Source organism: Eschscholzia californica, unplaced genomic scaffold, assembly GCF_041429995.1.
Source record: "Eschscholzia californica isolate CP2 unplaced genomic scaffold, dmEscCali1.0.p SCAF_4, whole genome shotgun sequence".
Classification (NCBI taxonomy): Eukaryota; Viridiplantae; Streptophyta; class Magnoliopsida; order Ranunculales; family Papaveraceae; genus Eschscholzia; species Eschscholzia californica.
Genome location: NW_028238461.1, coordinates 45,741,380 through 45,758,407, shown reverse-complemented (window position 1 = coordinate 45,758,407; position 17,028 = coordinate 45,741,380). Strand labels below are relative to the sequence as shown.

General features: G+C 36.5%; 3 protein-coding genes and 1 non-coding gene across 4 annotated transcripts; 2 read left to right on the top strand and 2 right to left on the bottom strand.

Annotated features, from left to right (window-relative positions):
• The first annotated feature begins 1,843 nt into the window (after positions 1 to 1,843).
• On the top strand, positions 1,844 to 6,944 carry LOC147545164 (protein IQ-DOMAIN 32-like). The gene is made up of 6 exons (XM_086634984.1): positions 1,844 to 3,034; positions 3,628 to 4,308; positions 4,413 to 4,622; positions 4,698 to 4,772; positions 4,859 to 6,462; positions 6,545 to 6,944. Coding segments are annotated over exons 1-6 (2,658 nt in total). The 5' UTR covers positions 1,844 to 2,947; the 3' UTR covers positions 6,546 to 6,944.
• A 265-nt stretch (positions 6,945 to 7,209) lies between these two features.
• On the top strand, positions 7,210 to 9,707 carry LOC147545163 (uncharacterized). The gene is made up of 6 exons (XM_086637000.1): positions 7,210 to 7,421; positions 7,540 to 7,623; positions 7,704 to 7,788; positions 8,013 to 8,101; positions 8,618 to 8,729; positions 9,257 to 9,707. Exons 1-6 carry the CDS (start codon positions 7,386 to 7,388, stop codon positions 9,448 to 9,450), a joined length of 600 nt encoding a protein of 199 aa, XP_086493126.1. The 5' UTR covers positions 7,210 to 7,385; the 3' UTR covers positions 9,451 to 9,707.
• Positions 9,708 to 11,842: 2,135 nt separating this feature from the next.
• LOC147545162 (RNase MRP) lies at positions 11,843 to 12,090 on the bottom strand. The gene has a single exon (XR_015224469.1).
• Positions 12,091 to 12,517: 427 nt separating this feature from the next.
• LOC147545161 (uncharacterized) lies at positions 12,518 to 16,765 on the bottom strand. The gene is made up of 8 exons (XM_086634991.1): positions 16,021 to 16,765; positions 14,803 to 15,417; positions 14,495 to 14,682; positions 13,842 to 14,080; positions 13,565 to 13,767; positions 13,113 to 13,238; positions 12,910 to 13,028; positions 12,518 to 12,756 (listed from the first exon to the last, which is right to left on the bottom strand). Exons 1-7 carry the CDS (start codon positions 16,186 to 16,188, stop codon positions 12,930 to 12,932), a joined length of 1,638 nt encoding a protein of 545 aa, XP_086491117.1. The 5' UTR covers positions 16,189 to 16,765; the 3' UTR covers positions 12,518 to 12,756; positions 12,910 to 12,929.
• Between the last annotated feature and the right edge of the window lie 263 nt (positions 16,766 to 17,028).

Here is a 17,028-nt window from a genome sequence, read left to right as displayed (position 1 = left end):
ATGATAGTGTTCTTGAACTTCAGAAACTAAAAAATTCCGTGGTTTAGAACAGTTTTGGGTCAGAAAGAAGAAAACACACACATGACTCAAAACACAATATAAAACAGAATAACTCGTAACTCGTAACCAAGAACATTTAAATGAAATAGAAATCTATTGAAAAACTTGTAACTCAAACAAGATGAATGACTTCCAAAGATAAATGAATATAAGACTCTAATTAACTAATTAAGAGGAGATTTATGGTTCAGAGGAAAACCATTGTTTCATGCAGAATCAACCTTAATGAGGATTTGGTTGTTACTTATCAATTAGGCGAACCCATTTCCCATGTGATATGGGTTCCACATGCATTTTCTTATCTAAGGCCCCTTTGAAGTGGGTGACACTGACATTTAATCATACTTTAATCGCGAATAAAAGACAAACATTCTTGTCATAAAGAAAGCAAGTATTACCTTCTAATTTGTGACTTCTCTATGAGCCCATCTATAAAGCTTTGTTCTACCAAGAAAAGATAAGATGTTTATATAGGAAGTACCTTCTTTGAGGGAAAGATGAGTCATCGTACCCGTAACTTAAAAGAATAACTTCTATAAAAGCAAATGGTCCAAACGAGTTCTTCCACCCCTACTCTAACTTATGTATACTAGCAACGTCACTCGAATAATTTGACATATACATTATTGATATAATAGAATCTGAAGATCGTCTGAGTTTTGAATGACAACTACGAGACATATGTAACACCAACTTATCACTCCCAAAAGGGTAAACTTAAAGGAAACTTGATTAAGAACTAATCATGAAGTTGCTTAATTCTATCAATGCCACATTTTTTAAGCTAAAAGAACTATTTTGTGGTACTAGCTTATGGCTTATAACTGCAGCCAAAAACCAAGGGTAGGTGGATTTTATAGATATTCTTTTTAAGCTACGAGAGTTACTTTATGGGTTGCATCACTAACCTAACCATTTTGAGAAAATACTCTTACTAAAGATATTAATGAAACAATGTTATGTTTAGTAAGTTTATTACGATATTTTTTAATGTAGGTTTTCTTTATTGAACTTACGCAAACATATTTGATTGCACACAAGATTAAAAATATGAACAATAATGTTAAATCTGTGATCGCGTGAAGTTGTTGTTAGAAAGAGGAACACAACTAGAACTCCGAAATACATGAAAATTTCGTCTCGAAATAGGATTAGTTGTTATAAGCATGTATCTTACAATATAAACTTTCATAAAATGACCCTATTTTCATGAGTAAGAGGCATGTTATTTCTTTATATATTTATTTCAATTGAACTTTATAAAAGAGAAATCTATAAAAAGTTGGCATGTCTTTTGTGTATTATTTCTGACTGCATTACAATTATTAGTCTGTATATATATAAACTTTAGGGGTGATGAAGAATCTCATATTGTCATGTGGTGACAACTAGGGCAGGTAGAACAGAAAATGATGTAAAAAGAAATGTAGTAGCATTTTCATTTGTAAAGGTTGCACATGAAACCCTTGTTCATTTAGTAAGAGAAAATGTATGTATTTGTTAGAGAGAGAAAATCTTGAAGACAGCTGGTCTTGCCTCCTCTTGAGCTATCATTTTCCCATTCTTTTCTCCCCCTCTTAAATCTTGATCCATTTTCAGCTTGTCTTGCTCCTCTCCTTCCTATCACATGAAATGTCAGCAACCCCACCATCTTTCTTTCTTTCCTTCATTTTTCCTCTTCTAAAATTATCCCAACTTACCAAAGCTTAATTAAGTAAAAGTTACACATATATCATTTCTTAATTAAGATTATCATATTATTGAAAAAGTTTCAATCATTATATTATATTATATTATATACAAAATACAAACTTTTTTGATGACTGTGAGAAAGGCTACAATAAATTATGATAGTCTATTTTGGTTCGACATGAATTTAGCCTATTTTTTTATTTTAATACAGTAAATTGATACTCGTTAATTTGATTTTAATTGGTTTTAGACATCGCATTCCCCCATTAACTTGATTCAATTTTAATTCTGTCTCAGCACAAATCCTAGTAATCTTGAAATCTTTGTAGTTGATTTTGGTACATTCGAAAATGAAGGAAAGGCCCGTTGGGGCATTAGTGGCTCCTCTCACAGAAATCAACCCAAGTCCTCGTTCACGGATCCTTCTTTGCCCTCCCTCGCACTATTTTCTGGTTCCGCCCCCGATTTCACACTGTCATAAATCTCCATCACTCCAGAGGTGATATTTATACACTGGTACACTAACCAGACTTCGACACGTACACTTTCCTTATTGGTGATTTTATAGAGTTGGCAATGGTAAATAAAAATATTGTTAAAATTATGAAGTAATTAATAACCTCTATAAAAAATCTTGATTAGAGTCATTAAACTTCCATTTGGTAACAAATTCCCACAATTATTAGTTGGAGTTCCTTGAGTCTTGACAAGTAGAAAAAGTAAGAAAAAAACGATATTAACCGTTTTACCCAGGGCACCTGTTCATGACAGCTGGGGATACAAATAGGACAGAAGTTTGTTCAACCACTCCCTCTTTAAAAAAAATAAAAACTTAATTAAACTTGATAATTATAAGTGATTAATGAAACAATGATTTATAGCTTGGATTAAATCATACTAATAAATATATGGGAAAGTTCTGGGAGAAAAGGTTTGTTATATTTATAGAGTTAACAATTTCTAATAATAAGCTTATTTAAGTTTTCATTTTAAGCAAAACTGAAAAAACTAAAAAGAGTGATCTGCCAGCTTTTCTCCTTCCACTTCTCTCTCTAATTGACGGCTAGAGAGAGAGAAAGATAGAAGGAATCAAGGAACAATTCTAACAGATAAACTTCATTCTATTAATTTAGACACTAGTTTAAGAAGATAATGTGCTCTTCTTAGTTAGAGAAAGAAAATAGAGACAGAGAGAATGGGGAGATCGAAAAGCTCTTGCTTGAAGATTATTGCCTGTGGTAGTAATTCTGGTGAAAAAGAAGATGAACTCGAAAAGACAGAGGTACTATTCTTTCTTTCTTTTTATTCTATACAAATATATTTTCAGGGTGTAATTTGAATTTAGAACTATTAATTAATGTTTCATAATAAAATTATGGCAATTCAATCCATTTTCTGTCAAATATTGTTTGAATTGTTCTCATTGAGATTTTCTTATCAAAAAGAAAACATGGAAGTTTTGATCTCTTATTTAGAAGAATTTTTTGGTTAGAAGAAGTAATTTTTTTTTGTTTCCAATTCGATTCTACCCGATATCAGCATTATTTAACAATTGGCTACTTTTCGAGCAAGAACATGTGATCCCGAATTAAGATAGATCATGTCGATCCGATTTTACCCCATGATCTAGTAATTGTCTAAATTTCAATTCCCAGTATGTGAGACCTTGATTGATTCTGAATACATGGATCTACTTCTAATTTGATAATGTTAAAGAATGTTTGGAATTGTCGGTTCATCTTTTTCGTCTGTGAATTTGAATAACATGAATCATTTTCCTTGTGATATTAACTGTGAAAAGCTTGTTTCAGCTACGGGTGTGGCATGTCATGGCTGTTTGTCTTCTTAATTGTGTGGAATCAAATTTTGTTTCAGAGAAAAGTTTCAGCAGACAAGCGTCGTTGGAGTTTCAGGAAGAAATCTAACAGCAAACAAGTACTACATAAAAGTATAACTTCAGATGCCGAATCAACTGGGATTAATGAGTATTCCGAACCTATTAGTTTCGACTTCCCTAAACAGAATAAGCCTGACCTTCCTGAGAAGATCTCTGTAATTCAATGGCCAGATGAGGTGAGTACGTTGACAACTGAAGCAAGTGAGGCCGTTGTTGCTGAGAAAATCCCTGAGCTGAAATCGGCAGATGAAGTCATTTTGATTCCATTGCCAACTGAAGAGAGTGAACTAGCTTCTTCGAATAAAGCCTCGGAACTTCAAGAGGCAGATGAGCCAACTCCTGTGTCAACTGAAGTGATTAAGCCTTCTGATACTGAGGAAAACTTTGAATTTCAGTTGCTGGATGAGATTACCCCATTGCCTAGTGAAGTTACAATTCATACCCCTGATCGCTTAATCGAGACCCATGATGCCGTCGAGACCGAGGATGCTGTCGAGACCGAGGATGCCGTCGAGATCGAGGATCACATCGAGACTGAACCCATAGTTTCAGCTACTATTGATTCCTCAACGACAACAATGGTGAATTTTATCAAGGTTGATCTCAACCAGAAAGAACCTGTTGCTGTTGTCCTCCAATCTGCAATCAGAGGATACTTGGTATTTCTCGTCCCATCTCTCCCGATTATATCTCTAGCTTCTTTATCTTCTTCTTCTTCACTTGCTGGACCTATGTGTTGAACTTGTAACTTCAACTTTTACAGGCAAAGAGAACATTTTTGAAGCTTAAGAATGTAGTCAAGTTGCAAGCTGCTTTTCGTGGGCTATTGGTCAGGAGGCAGGCGGTCGGAAGTCTACTTTGTGTCCAAGCCATTGTCAAAATGCAGGCTCTTGTTCGTGCTCGCCATACCCGATTATTAGAGGGAGCCACTATAGAAGAGAAGCTTGATGAGGAGCTCTCACAAAGAGCCTCGGTAATGTCAACTTCTTCTACAAATCCATTATAAACAGACATATCTGTTCAGATCTGATGTTTATTTACTTTTCAGGTAAAAGTAGATTCAGGAACACAAACAGAGAATGCTTCTAGTCAGAAATTACTTACAAATGTTTTCGCTCGTCAGGTATGATAATGAGATTGTACTTTTTATGGTTCTATGTTGATATTATATTTTATCTATATCTAATTGCACTGAAATTGTGATTTTAGCTCTTGGAATCAACACCAAAGAAGAAGCAAACTCGTATAAAATGTGATCCGTCAAAACCTGATTCCTCATGGAAATGGTTCGATAGGTGGACGAACGCCTCATCCATGAAACATAAACAGACACAGAAACCAGAGATTAGTTCAACCTATACTACTGCTTCTGAAGTGGGAAGTGGAGTTCCAGCTGAAGTTATCTCTGAGTCAGTAGATTTGAGTTCTAGTTATACGGAAACAACGAAGCCCGTTGAAGAGAATTTGACGACTTCTGATCATGAAGAAACCTTCGATTTTAAGGCTTCTCATCCTACCATCTCTTCAGATATAGCTGAGCAGTCTCAGTTTGAAGTTGACGGATTGAGCAATGAAAATGAGATCACTTCAACGATAGCTGTGAATCAAACCGAGATGCAACTTGATGGTGATTCTCAAATAATGGCTGCTGATTCAGTCTCTTATGAACCTGACCCTGAGTCTAAGCAATCGATATCCTCCATAAAAAGTATTGCCCCTGATCAACCTGAAACTGAGGATAAGAAGATTTTTGAAACGAGAAAGGCATCCAATCCTTCATTTATTGCCGCCAAATCAAGATTTGAAGATTTAAGTTTGAGAACAATCTCTGGTAGGTTACTCAGTCAAGACGATGGTCTTGAAATGAAAGTCGATTCTCCAGTCCAAGCAAACATCGTGGCAAGCAAGGAACTTAACCTGCCAGAAATTTCGGTCTCGTATTATCCAAGACTTTATGTTGGTTCTGAATGTGGCACTGAACTCTCGATTTCCTCCACTCTTGATTCACCAGATAGATTTTCAATTCGAGTTGAAGATTTCGATAATGAAATCAATGTTCCTGAAAAAATTGATGAAGATCTGAATGGGGATATGGATATTGCATCTAATCTTGGAAATGAAGAAGCTAATGCCGAGACCGACTATATCCCTGTCTCTTCCTTCTTGCCAGCTGAGGATAGTAACCGAGAATCAGTTGATTCAGTTTTAGCTGTGGAAACTGCTATCAAGGATCAGAAGCTAGAGACGGTTGAGCCCGATGTGCAGGTCCAACTGGAAGCTCCAACGGATCGCGAAGCCCACCAACCGTCAGTTGATATAACTCCAGGAAACGATAACACTGCTCCTAAACTGCATATAACACCATCGAGTAAAGTATCAAAGAAATTGAAAAAGAACAAACCGGACAAAAATGGATTAACCCAAATCAGGAAATCTCAATCACCAGGCAAAAAATCACGATTGAATGTAACCCCCGATTCAAGTGCTAGAAATAGTACAGAACTAGTAGTGAAGGAACCGAAAAATGCTAAGAAGCGGATCTCATTTGGTTCAGCAGGACCTGATCAGGTAGAGTTGGAGCCAAGGGACAGTACTAGTAACTCACTTCCGAGCTATATGCAAGCTACAAAATCTGCAAAGGCCAAGGCCCATTTAAACAACTCCCCAAGATCGAAATCTGATTTACAAGAAAAGGATATTAACATCAAGAAGAGACATTCATTACCTGCAAATGGAAAACAAGGTTCTCCTCGTGTACAGACATCGATGTCTCAGAAGCAACAAGCTGCGGACGGGAACCTAAATTCTCCTTGGTAAATTCTATATCTATTTCTTACAAGTTAACTTGACAATATAAACAGTTGTATTTCCTAACTCTGAATTCGCTTGCTCCAGAGTGAAAATGCTCATATCGGAATCAGTCTCGTGCCTAAATGTGGAGAATCTTAATCGTCTGCACTCAGGAGAATGTCTGAATATCATTGAGGTTTTGAGCTTCAAGAGTCAAGACTAATTCAAACCTAGAACGAAAATTTTCTTTGGGGTTTGGATTAAATTATGTCTACTTCAAGGATGGGTTAGTAGTGGAAAGAGATTTATTAAATGTATTTGTATGTAAATTAAGTGGAATCTGAAACTCTAGACATTTGTTTGTGTGTTTGTGTAATATGTTTGATTATTTTGGTTTGTTTAAAAAAATGTATCGAGTTCCTCTGAAATTAGACGGAGATGTCTAGACGACTCTAGAAAACGGTCAAGTTTGTGATTGTAAGTAATAAAATGTAAGTTCGAATTACACAATTGCTTCACTTTCATACATGTCGGTTTGAGTTTCAGACACTACTATCAGATCTGAAAGCAGCTTGTTCTTTTCAAACATATTTACTTTGTACTTCTAAATATCATCTGAACAAACCGAATTTGTACTTTCGGGAATAGTCTTTAAAACATAAATGTCAATAAACATAGGCAGTTTATGTTTGAATCATGGTCTCAGTTTCTTCGAGATTTTTTTCGAATAGATCTGAATCAAATTGAGCTAACTCAAACTCAAATCATTTGACAAAAAGACAACTCAGACAAGTAAGTGATGATTCAGCTCAAAAAGTATAAAGGAATTTTTGTATCTCTTCTCAGACAGAGAAAAGACTTGAAAGAGGAGAAAACAATCAAAGAAGCCAGGAGGGGGTGAAGGTCGTTACTTCAACCGTTAGAAAAAACCCCAACCGCCAAAAATATGGGTTCCTCTGAATCTACTCTTTCATCCTCTCAGGTTTCCCATTTCTCTCTCTCTCTCTCTCTACTTTCTCTCTCTAGGTCTGAATTTCGATTTTCTCTCTCAATTCTCTATACTAATAATTTTCCCGCCATTTTCGTCTGTAAATCATCAGCCAGTCGATCAGATTACCACAATCTCCGAGCGACCAGAAGGAGGTATTGATCCTATCATTGACCGGCTCAAATCACTCAAAATCGTAAGTTTCTTTTTCTATTTGTTGATTAGAGTTCTTCTATTTGTTTTTAGGGTTTCAGCTTTGTTAATTTTAAATTGCAGACCAAGCCGATACTGACGTCGCTACCGTCGGAAAACAGTTTGACCGATATACTCGTTAGGAAACCCACTACATCTTCTGTTCCAGGTTCGTTTGAATTTGATCTTTAGGAATCTATTCATGTTCTCTGAATTAGGGTTTATTTTTGTGGAGATACAATTCAATTTTGTCACAAATTATCAATTACGGATTTCTCACTTGATTGATTCTCTATGATCCAACTTCTGTTGAAGTGTTGATATCACATTAACATTTCACCATAGAAGATGCCCTAATTGGTTTCTTTTCTTATTGTTAAATTGTTCATATAGGTACTTTAGATCCAAAGGTGTTACTTGAACTCTTTTCCATGTATCATGATTGGCAGGAGCGGAAGACCCAAAAGATTAGTCAGAGACAAGTATTTCTTTGATCAGAATTTCATATTAATTTAGTTTCACATAATCCACCTAGTGTCTTCTGGTTAAGTAGAATCATCTTTGTGGTTTTGGATGAGAGGAGAAGTCAAAATTGTTTATGAAAAAGATTAGCTAGATTAGCAAGAATTCTTATAGATCTGATTTGTATAGGCTATGCTAATGGATTGACCCGACCTAATAGAGTACTAGTGTTAATTGAAAATATTTCAACCTATTAAGGCATCTAAGAGGGATCATTAGTAGACTTGCTTGTGCAAAATCAGTTTAGAATAGCTTGAGTTTGATAATTAAAGAACAGCTACACTGAATTCGCAGATTTTGATGGGTTTATAATTTGATATGTTATTCATTTCCGAGTTATTATGCCATTTAGTCCATTTTTGTTTTGCGGGTGATACCGATCTGCCCTTGAGATTGTTTTGGATCTTTATAAAGCTTGTAAGACTTATTTGTAAAACTCTATGTGAACTCTTGGTAGTTTATGATGGATTTTGCAGGGAGAGATCGAAAACAAAATTGAAGTTGCAGATGCCTTGGCTGTTAAACTTCTTCAGCGTTTCAATTACTCAGTCTCGGCTATGAGAACAACTTCACATCATCTATCTGAAGGTAGTAAATCCCGTCACTCTGGGTTATCTATTTGATGCCATACGATTTGGAGTAGACTCGATAAGTTTGTTAGCTTCCAACTCATAACCATTCGATTATATGTGGATTGGTTTTATAATCTTGTATACTTGGTTCACAGATCAATGAATATGCTCCCTCATGTATAACTCATATCAGCCCAGCTTGTGTATTTCTTTTACTCTGATAATATGGAAGATATGTGGCAACCGGGCCTATCATTGCCTGAGTATTGCATTAAGTCATATCAAGGTTGTGAGCTTACTAATTTTTTATGAGTCGATTGGGCCCAGGATTTTATATACTTGGACTTGGTTCGGAGGATAACTCTGATCAATGTCGATTGTCAACAGAGGGAAAATAGGAACAGTTTCTACAAACACGAGCAACCGAATTTAGCTGCACATTATGTTAAAGAATTTATCGGCTAACTATATCACATACGTTTTCTTTATCAACTTAGGTTAATTTTCTTACTTCAAATCTAATCGGGTGGGAAATGTTTGCAGTTCATCCATTGCAGGTCGAAGTGGGTGAGTTGAAAGGAAGACTAACGGAAGTTATAAGTAACTGTGATGCATTATGCAAGAGAATTGCTCTAGAGGGACCTGAATCCATTAGATCATCCATAAAGCCTTTTTCTACATCCACCGCCGTTTTAAAATCTAACCCGCACTCTTCCTCTCTGCAAAGAAGTCGGTAACAACTAGCTCGATTACTGCTTCAACTGAAACCGAGTAATATTGATTTTACTGTTACTTTCACAGTGAAACTGTTTTATCCATCTTTTTGACAAAAATTGGTTCATCGATCGCTTCTGTGTTTGTCAACTGCCTGGGTGGATTAATTTAGAAGGATTTTATGTTCTTTTGAGTTCTAGTTGTTTGATCATGAACCGGGAGGCTGACAGTTATTGTTATTTGTGTACTTCGTTAACAAGATGATTGTGTTTCTCTGTTATGGCTTCTGTGTTAGTCAAATGCTCTTGCCTATTCTGTAACTTGAAGAATCCGTTTCTGGTGTTCTTTTTTCCTAATATGAAGTGTTTTCAGGTGCTTCTTTAGTTAGTGGTAACGGCGAAAAATATATCAAAACCAAACCATAAGGACCAAATGGCTTCAACCCTGTTATACCTAATCTGAGCACCAAAACGAATTGACGGATTTGGTAGACAACGTACAAGAGTCTAAACGTTCAAGTTTATGACCATTTCTGAGTCGGTTGAAATAAAGAAACGGTTTTTTGACCTCACCCCTTCGAGTAATTGAGCTTACCTCATTGGACTTACAATTTTAGACAAAATACTAGGATCATGTTTGGCGCAAATGATTCGGAATCATAAATTAAATAATCCACAAACAAAATAAGTATTTATGAATCATATTCTTGACTAAACCTAACACTAAAGTAAGGTAGTACAATTACTAAAATCACATCATGCGATCATTATTCTTGGTAGTTATATTTTTTTTCAACACGTCAAACGTTGTCTTAGTGTTTTTAACAAAAGTGACAATTATAGGGAACAAACTCAATCACCAATTAGTATTGAGGAGGTAAAGTCCAAAACCCCAAAAAGAAATAGAAAATTTAAATTTCCATATATAATAGTTAATTAACAAAAGTGGAGAGCAGTTATAACGAAAAGGTACTTGTCGAGAGCTGATTGGAACAACATAAAGAGGGAAGAATAAGAGATGAAATGGAGAAGAGAGTGGAAGATCGAGCGGAGAATAGAGATGGAAGAAACAAATTTAAGAATAAGAAAATAATTTTAAGTCAAGTAAGCACTAAATGGATACAAAAAGGAGAGAAACTGGGGACCAAAAACGAAGGCTAGTCACAATAGGGGGCAAAAAAAGAATCAACTCAAAAAAGAGGGGATAAACTCAATTACCAATTAGTATTGAGGAGGTAAACTCAAAAGAGTTAATTCCTATTTGGCTCCCTACTTTGTGACCAGCTTCAAATATGACTCCCAAATTTCTGTAAATTCAAATATGACCCCCTATTTTTAAGTTAATGCCCTAACTACCCTTCCTTTATATCCATTTTCAAAATTAAAAATAAAATCTTAATTCCACCTCATTTCCCTCTCCACCACACATCTCTCTCCATGTCAACTCTCTCTCTCTCTCTCCACATCACCTCTCTTTCCAACTCACCTCTCTCTCTTTCTCCAACTCACCCCTCTCTCTCTCTCTCTCCAACTCACCTTCATTTTCTGGTCGGCGACCTCAAAAAAAAAAAAAATCTCTAATCTCTATCTCTCTAAAAACTCCGGCGAAGGAGGTTTCCCTTCGCTGGAGCCGTCTGGTCTGTTCACGGCTCCGGCGAAGGAAAACCCCCTTCGCCGGAGTTTTTAGAGAGAGAGAGATAGAGATGAGAGGAAAAAAATATTTTTTTTTTTGAGGTCGCCGGCCGGATAATTTTCCGGCCGGCGACTTTAATCGGAGAAGATGAAGGTGAGTTGGAGAAAGAAATGAGTGAGAGAGAGAGAGAGAGGTGAAATGGAAAGAGAGGTGATGCGGAGAGAGAGTTGACATGAAGAGAGATGTGCGGAGGAGAGGGAAATGAGGTGGAATTAAGATTTTATTTTTAATTTTGAAAAAGGATTTAAAGGAAAGGTAGTTAGGGCATTAACTTAAAAATAGGGGGCCACGTTTGAATTTACAGAGATTTGGGGGCCATATTTGAAGCTGGTCACAAAGTAGGGGGTCAAATAAGAATTAACTCAACTCAAAAACCTCAAAAAGAAATTGAAAAATAATTTCCAAATATAATACTTTTTTTTTTTGAGAATCCAAATATAATACTTAGTTAATTAACAAAAATGGAGAATAGTTATAACAAAAAAGGTACTTGTCGAAAGCTAACTAGAACGATATAGAAAGTGAAGAATAAGAGATGAAACGTAGAAGAGAGTGATTGAGCGGAGAATGGAGATGGAGAAACAAACTTAAGAACAAGAAAATAATTTTAAGTCAAGCAAGCACTAAATGGACACAACTGGAAAAAGGAGAGAAACTGGGGACCAAAAACGAAGCCTAGTCACACAATAGGGGACAAAAAAAGAATCAACTCAAAAAAGATTGGATCCCATGATCGTAATCCCCGTTCTGTTAGTCCAACGGACCAAGTGAATAACTGTGATTTCGGCCAAATTACCTCGGCTGGATTCCAGAAGGGCTCCACACGTGTCTCAGCCCCCCGCCCGCACAAGTACGGGTGGATGAAATCCATAGCACGAAGCAAACCCGTTTCCGAGCCCGCATCTCTGCGGAATGGGCCCGGGGACTTTCCTGGGTTCATAGATGAACCCGCTCACTTCGTCATGAGATCCATCCTAATATAACTACCTAGTTTATATATAGGCAATGGAGTTTTAAAACTCTCCCGATGTGGTACTATACAAGCTTGCCATTCAAGCTAAAAGTAAATCATTAAAACAAGTCACATATATTATTTAGGACCGAAGTACGACATTTTTATGAATCTAGTACATTACTCAAACCCTTGATCCTCTTATTAGAGAGTTTTTTTCTTCGAAAGACAAAATCAAATCTAGTACATTGTTCAAATCCTTTATCCTCTTGTGAGAGTTTTTTTTTTTTCCGAACCACAAAATCGAATCTAGTAAATTACTCAAAATCCTTTATCCTCTTGTTAGAATTTTTTTTTTCGAACGACAATCGAATCTAGTAAATTACTCAAAATCCTTTGTCCTCTTCTCAGAGAGTTTGTTCTTTCGAACCACAAAATCGAATCTAATACATTATTCAAATCCTTTATCCTCTTGTTAAGAGAGCTTTTTTCTTTCGAACAACAAAATTGATAAGATATAGTAATCATGTAGTTCTTTAAAAACCCAATTTCAGAGCAAATAATATCAATAATCTGCTACCCATCTTCGTTCCAATTGATTTTGAGGCGGAGAACAAACAATTTGGGCTGATAAGCTACCCATCTTTGTTCTACTATAGTTTTGTGCCGTTTCTGGAATCATCATCTGCAAATATTGATCACCATAGACGTTTACAGTAAGGCTTTAGCTTATGTTAAATTATTCCCCATGTCTTTGAATCCATATATGATCATTGAGAAAGGAGAAATGGCTTACTTGAATTAGAACAACCCCAAGAAAAATGTAAATAGATCATACCTGAATTGAACAGTATAGAATCACCGATCTTCCCGTTGAACTTTGTTGGGATCGGAGGCCATACCCATCATCATCCTCTCTGGTGAATCTTCCCAACTATCAAAAGTTTTCAAATCAACCTGCAGAAAGAAAAAAACAATTAATGAGAAAGAACAAATATTTCAGTTCGAATCATACTAGTGTTCAGGATCTAAGTTGTTGACCTTGCGTCTTTGCTCAGTGAAAAGTTCTTCTCTTTTCTTGTATGTATCCTGCTCTGCCTTTACCTTCTCTCCACCTAAACCCCATACTTCCACCTCAAGAATTGATGCTTCAGATGTTAAAACTCCCTGACATATATTAGATACGAATTAACACCAAGAGCTCGACAATTATATAAAGTTCAAAAAGAAAGCCATCACTCGAGATCCGGAACATTTAAAACTCGCCCTAAATAGTAAAATACAGTGGCTTAGATAAAGATTTTCAATCGAGAGGAGCTGGAATGTTTATGGTACTCCGATCAATAGGCAAACCCAGAACCAGGATAATTAGTACGTAGCTACAAAATAGTACTGATGAAACCTTAAAAGGGAACCACTCGTTGGCTAGCCTACTAGCTCTCCCCTAATAGTATAGACCATGAATATATATTAGGTGCTCATTCTTGTCATACCTGATTTGGAAAAAGAGAACCGTGTCTGTAAGTCTTGTCGACTGCATGATAACGAACAGTAATGGTAGCAAAATCATCAGAAATAAATATCCTCTCATTTCCAGTAGTTCCACCAAAAGCAATACCAACAGGCTTCGGATGTGCTTCATATACTCCTCTACCAGCTGGATGTAAGTGGCTATACACAAAGTTCTTATCTTTCCCTGTTATTGGTCGAATGTTTGTTTAGATAATATACATAGAGGAAAATCAGACAAGGCCACTATCATAAACCTACCAAGAGGTGAGAAGACGTGGAAAATTGGGCTTATGGCGTAAAGATATCCAGAGTTTCCGTAAAAGATATCTTTATTTTCCAAGCCCTGCTCAGTTATCACACCAATTACCCATTTCCCAGCAGTGGAATCACCTTCAGAACTTTCTACTGAGAAAGCAGAGACCAAAACTAACAAGGGCCCATGGTAACCATCAACACTGGACCAGAATCTGTTCAAGACCTTCCCATGAACCGATGACCTGCACACAAGTAGAACCAAAATATGAAGTACTCAATTAAGCATCATCTCTAAATGTCAAGACTCTACTATTTTGTGAATATAAAGCACAGATCAGTCTCAGTCATTATTGAGAAATATAAAGCACAGATCAGTCTCAGATCAGACTCTACTATTTTGTCAAGCTACTTGAAGCTCCCTATATGTCTCCTTGTCCTGATTTGGCATTAGCGAATATAAGTTTATAACGTCTAGAATATCTTGAGAAATATGAGTCAAGGATCCCTATTAAACTTCAGTTGTTTTCCAGCCACTGAATTTTGATGGGTTTTCACTCTATTGTTTCCAGAACAGTGCGAAGCAAATCGCTGCAAATAGTGGCAGTCAATAGCTAACGTTGGGTTATATAGAGAGGCTAGGAAGTTGAATAACAAACCGATATAAAAGGTTCTTGGACTCTGCATCATCAACTCTGGGAACACAGGCCCTTAAAAGCTCCTTCTTTAAGGAACTTGTTAGTGTCAGAGATATCGCCCATGCCCTTCCACAAGTTAGGAGGCATTTATTGTGGTGCTCCTTAGAGATGTTCTCACCAACAGATAATAAACCGGCACTCTCAGATTCCTGTTGAAATTCCATAAAGAACTAATGTCACAGACTCACTAGATTACCACTTGGTTTTATAAGACAATGAAAAGTTCTCGAATAACTTCACAAATTTCAAAAAAAATATATACACAGTACCTCTTTAGTTGAATGTCGTTGGAGTCTATCATGGACATACTGAGTGAAGCAATAGCCAAGGCTCGGGAGTGTTGTCAAAGCCCATGTATGGAGTTTTTGTAATGGCAATTGAACTTCCAAATCAGTGACTTTACAATTCCATACATTTACATCATTGGTAACATCAGCGCTTGAAGTTACAGCTGATAATATCAAATGGTTTATATCTGGAAGATCTACTTCTACTTGGTTCTTCGAAAACTTAGAAATTTCTGAACTCCATGACATAATCCAACAAACCCAAAGGAGCATGAGCACGTCATTAGACTTAAGATAACCACTAATCTTGCTATCATCGTATTCGGTTTCAAACTCCAATTCCGAAGGGAACCCGGCTTTTGCACTAGTAGTAGCATATACCCTATACAAAGTATTGAGAGACAGTGATGACGACATTTTTCCGCAACACCTAACATAACCTTTCAAGAACTCGATCCAATGAACTTCACCTTCATCGTCCGGTACGAAAAACAGGTCGACGATAGCTGAACCTAGATGAGACAGTAAGCTCGAAAAACATTCTGCTGTCGGTGATATCTTACTTGTGGGGTTTGTGAAGGTCAATGAGAAACACCCCTAAAGACAAGGAAAAGTTCAAAATTTTATCAAATTTAAGGCATGGTTTACAAGAATTTGTGGAACTGAAAAATGATATCCACTCACAAAACACCAAAATGTGAATTACCCACTCTCCTAACAAATACTATGTTAATAGGGAAAATTTGTACCGAGATGACTGGTGAATTATAAGAAAACAAACTATCAAATAAGTGTGATTTTAATTTGAACTCAATTGATGCAAACAAAAACATGATTTAAGGAAATAATTATCCAGAAAAATACAAGAGATTTAGTGGTTCAGTCTGTATGATATATCGCAACAGCGCTACCATTTGAACCCTAAGGCAAATTCACACACAAGGAGAGGTATAAACATGTCTAAAAAATGGTTTTTTAGGTTGTAATTAGGGTTTGAGAATGACCCATTTTTAAGACAGATAAAAAGAAAAACATTCATCCTCTTCAACAAATATGCTTAATTAGGCAAATTATGTGATGAGATTTTACAGAACTTGTTCTAGCATTTAATTATATCTAGGGTTTCTTATAGTGATGGCATAAATTGTGTAGTAATAAAAACATGATGATGATGATGATGATGTAGGGGTTTTAAATTACTTGAAGAGATTTAACGGGAATGGAATTGGTATCAGGATCAGAGAGATTTGAGAAGGCTTTTTGAAGCATAGAAAGAGCTCCTGTTGAAGCTGCAAGAGATTCTAGCTCGTGTTGTTCTTGTTCTTCTTCTTCAGAGATCTCTTCTTCTGTTGATACAGAAGCTCCCATTTCTTCCGATTTTTGATCCCTCAAATTCACTGCTTGTTACCAAACTTACAACAAAGAAGTACAATCTGAGAAAAAAATCCCTAGTAATTCTAGAGAGAGAAAGAAGAGAGAGTTATTAGAGATTTTGGATCTAGAGAGAGAGAGAAAGAGAGAGTTATTAGGTAGCTCAAGTTCCTAAAAGCTCCAGCAAGTCAGCAACGTCTCCGGCGGAAGCAAGTTCTGTTGAAGCGGGAGGTAGTGCCACGCACGCAAATGTGTCGTAATTTTACAACAGACGGTCACGATTAGTTCGCACCTCATTAGCCTAACGGTCTTAACAAAATAGTATGGGGACGGTAGAAATCGTTGCGGAAGAGGCCTATGTTTTTTTTTATGAAATAGAGGCCTATGTGCTCGGGACGTCTAGTTTCTCATATCTTATAGAGACGGAAACATTGAGAGGAATTTTTTTTTAACGAAAATGTATCTATCACTGACAAAAATTGTGTGAATTCTCATTCAAAGGTTGGATATACGTCACTTTCTCTCTCTTGATGAAAACAAGATGATTGTCAACTGTTGGATGGAGATTCACGACAAATTCACATCACTTTTGTGTTGGAAGATCGTCACTTTTGTTGGCTTCATGGTTCTTTTTTTCTATTTTAGAATGGCTTCGTGGTTCTGTTTTTCTATTTTAGAAGCCCCTCAACCTCCTCTCGTCCCAAAATCACAACTCTTTGTCTATCTTCTTCACTCACCAACCACACCAGCACCAACTCCTTATTCTCTCTCCCTCATGCTCTCTCTTTCTCCTTCTCTCTCAAGGATTTTTGACTGAACACCCATCAAGTGTGCCTC

What these genes read in the sequence shown, in the direction of transcription:
- LOC147545164 (XM_086634984.1), top strand. Translation starts at nt 2,948, where the DNA reads ATGGGGAGATCGAAAAGCTCTTGCTTGAAGATTATTGCCTGTGGTAGT. An exon ending in CTGCAATCAGAGGATACTTG is followed by an intron (nt 4,309 to 4,412) that starts GTATTTCTCGTC and finishes CAACTTTTACAG; the next exon opens with GCAAAGAGAACATTTTTGAA. An exon ending in AGCTCTCACAAAGAGCCTCG is followed by an intron (nt 4,623 to 4,697) that starts GTAATGTCAACT and finishes TTTACTTTTCAG; the next exon opens with GTAAAAGTAGATTCAGGAAC.
- LOC147545161 (XM_086634991.1), bottom strand. Translation starts at nt 16,188, where the DNA reads ATGGGAGCTTCTGTATCAACAGAAGAAGAGATCTCTGAAGAAGAAGAA. An exon ending in AACGACATTCAACTAAAGAG is followed by an intron (nt 14,683 to 14,802) that starts GTACTGTGTATA and finishes GAATTTCAACAG; the next exon opens with GAATCTGAGAGTGCCGGTTT. An exon ending in TCCAAGAACCTTTTATATCG is followed by an intron (nt 14,081 to 14,494) that starts GTTTGTTATTCA and finishes ACTTGTGTGCAG; the next exon opens with GTCATCGGTTCATGGGAAGG.
- LOC147545163 (XM_086637000.1), top strand. Translation starts at nt 7,386, where the DNA reads ATGGGTTCCTCTGAATCTACTCTTTCATCCTCTCAG. An exon ending in CTACTCTTTCATCCTCTCAG is followed by an intron (nt 7,422 to 7,539) that starts GTTTCCCATTTC and finishes GTAAATCATCAG; the next exon opens with CCAGTCGATCAGATTACCAC. An exon ending in GGCTCAAATCACTCAAAATC is followed by an intron (nt 7,624 to 7,703) that starts GTAAGTTTCTTT and finishes TTTAAATTGCAG; the next exon opens with ACCAAGCCGATACTGACGTC.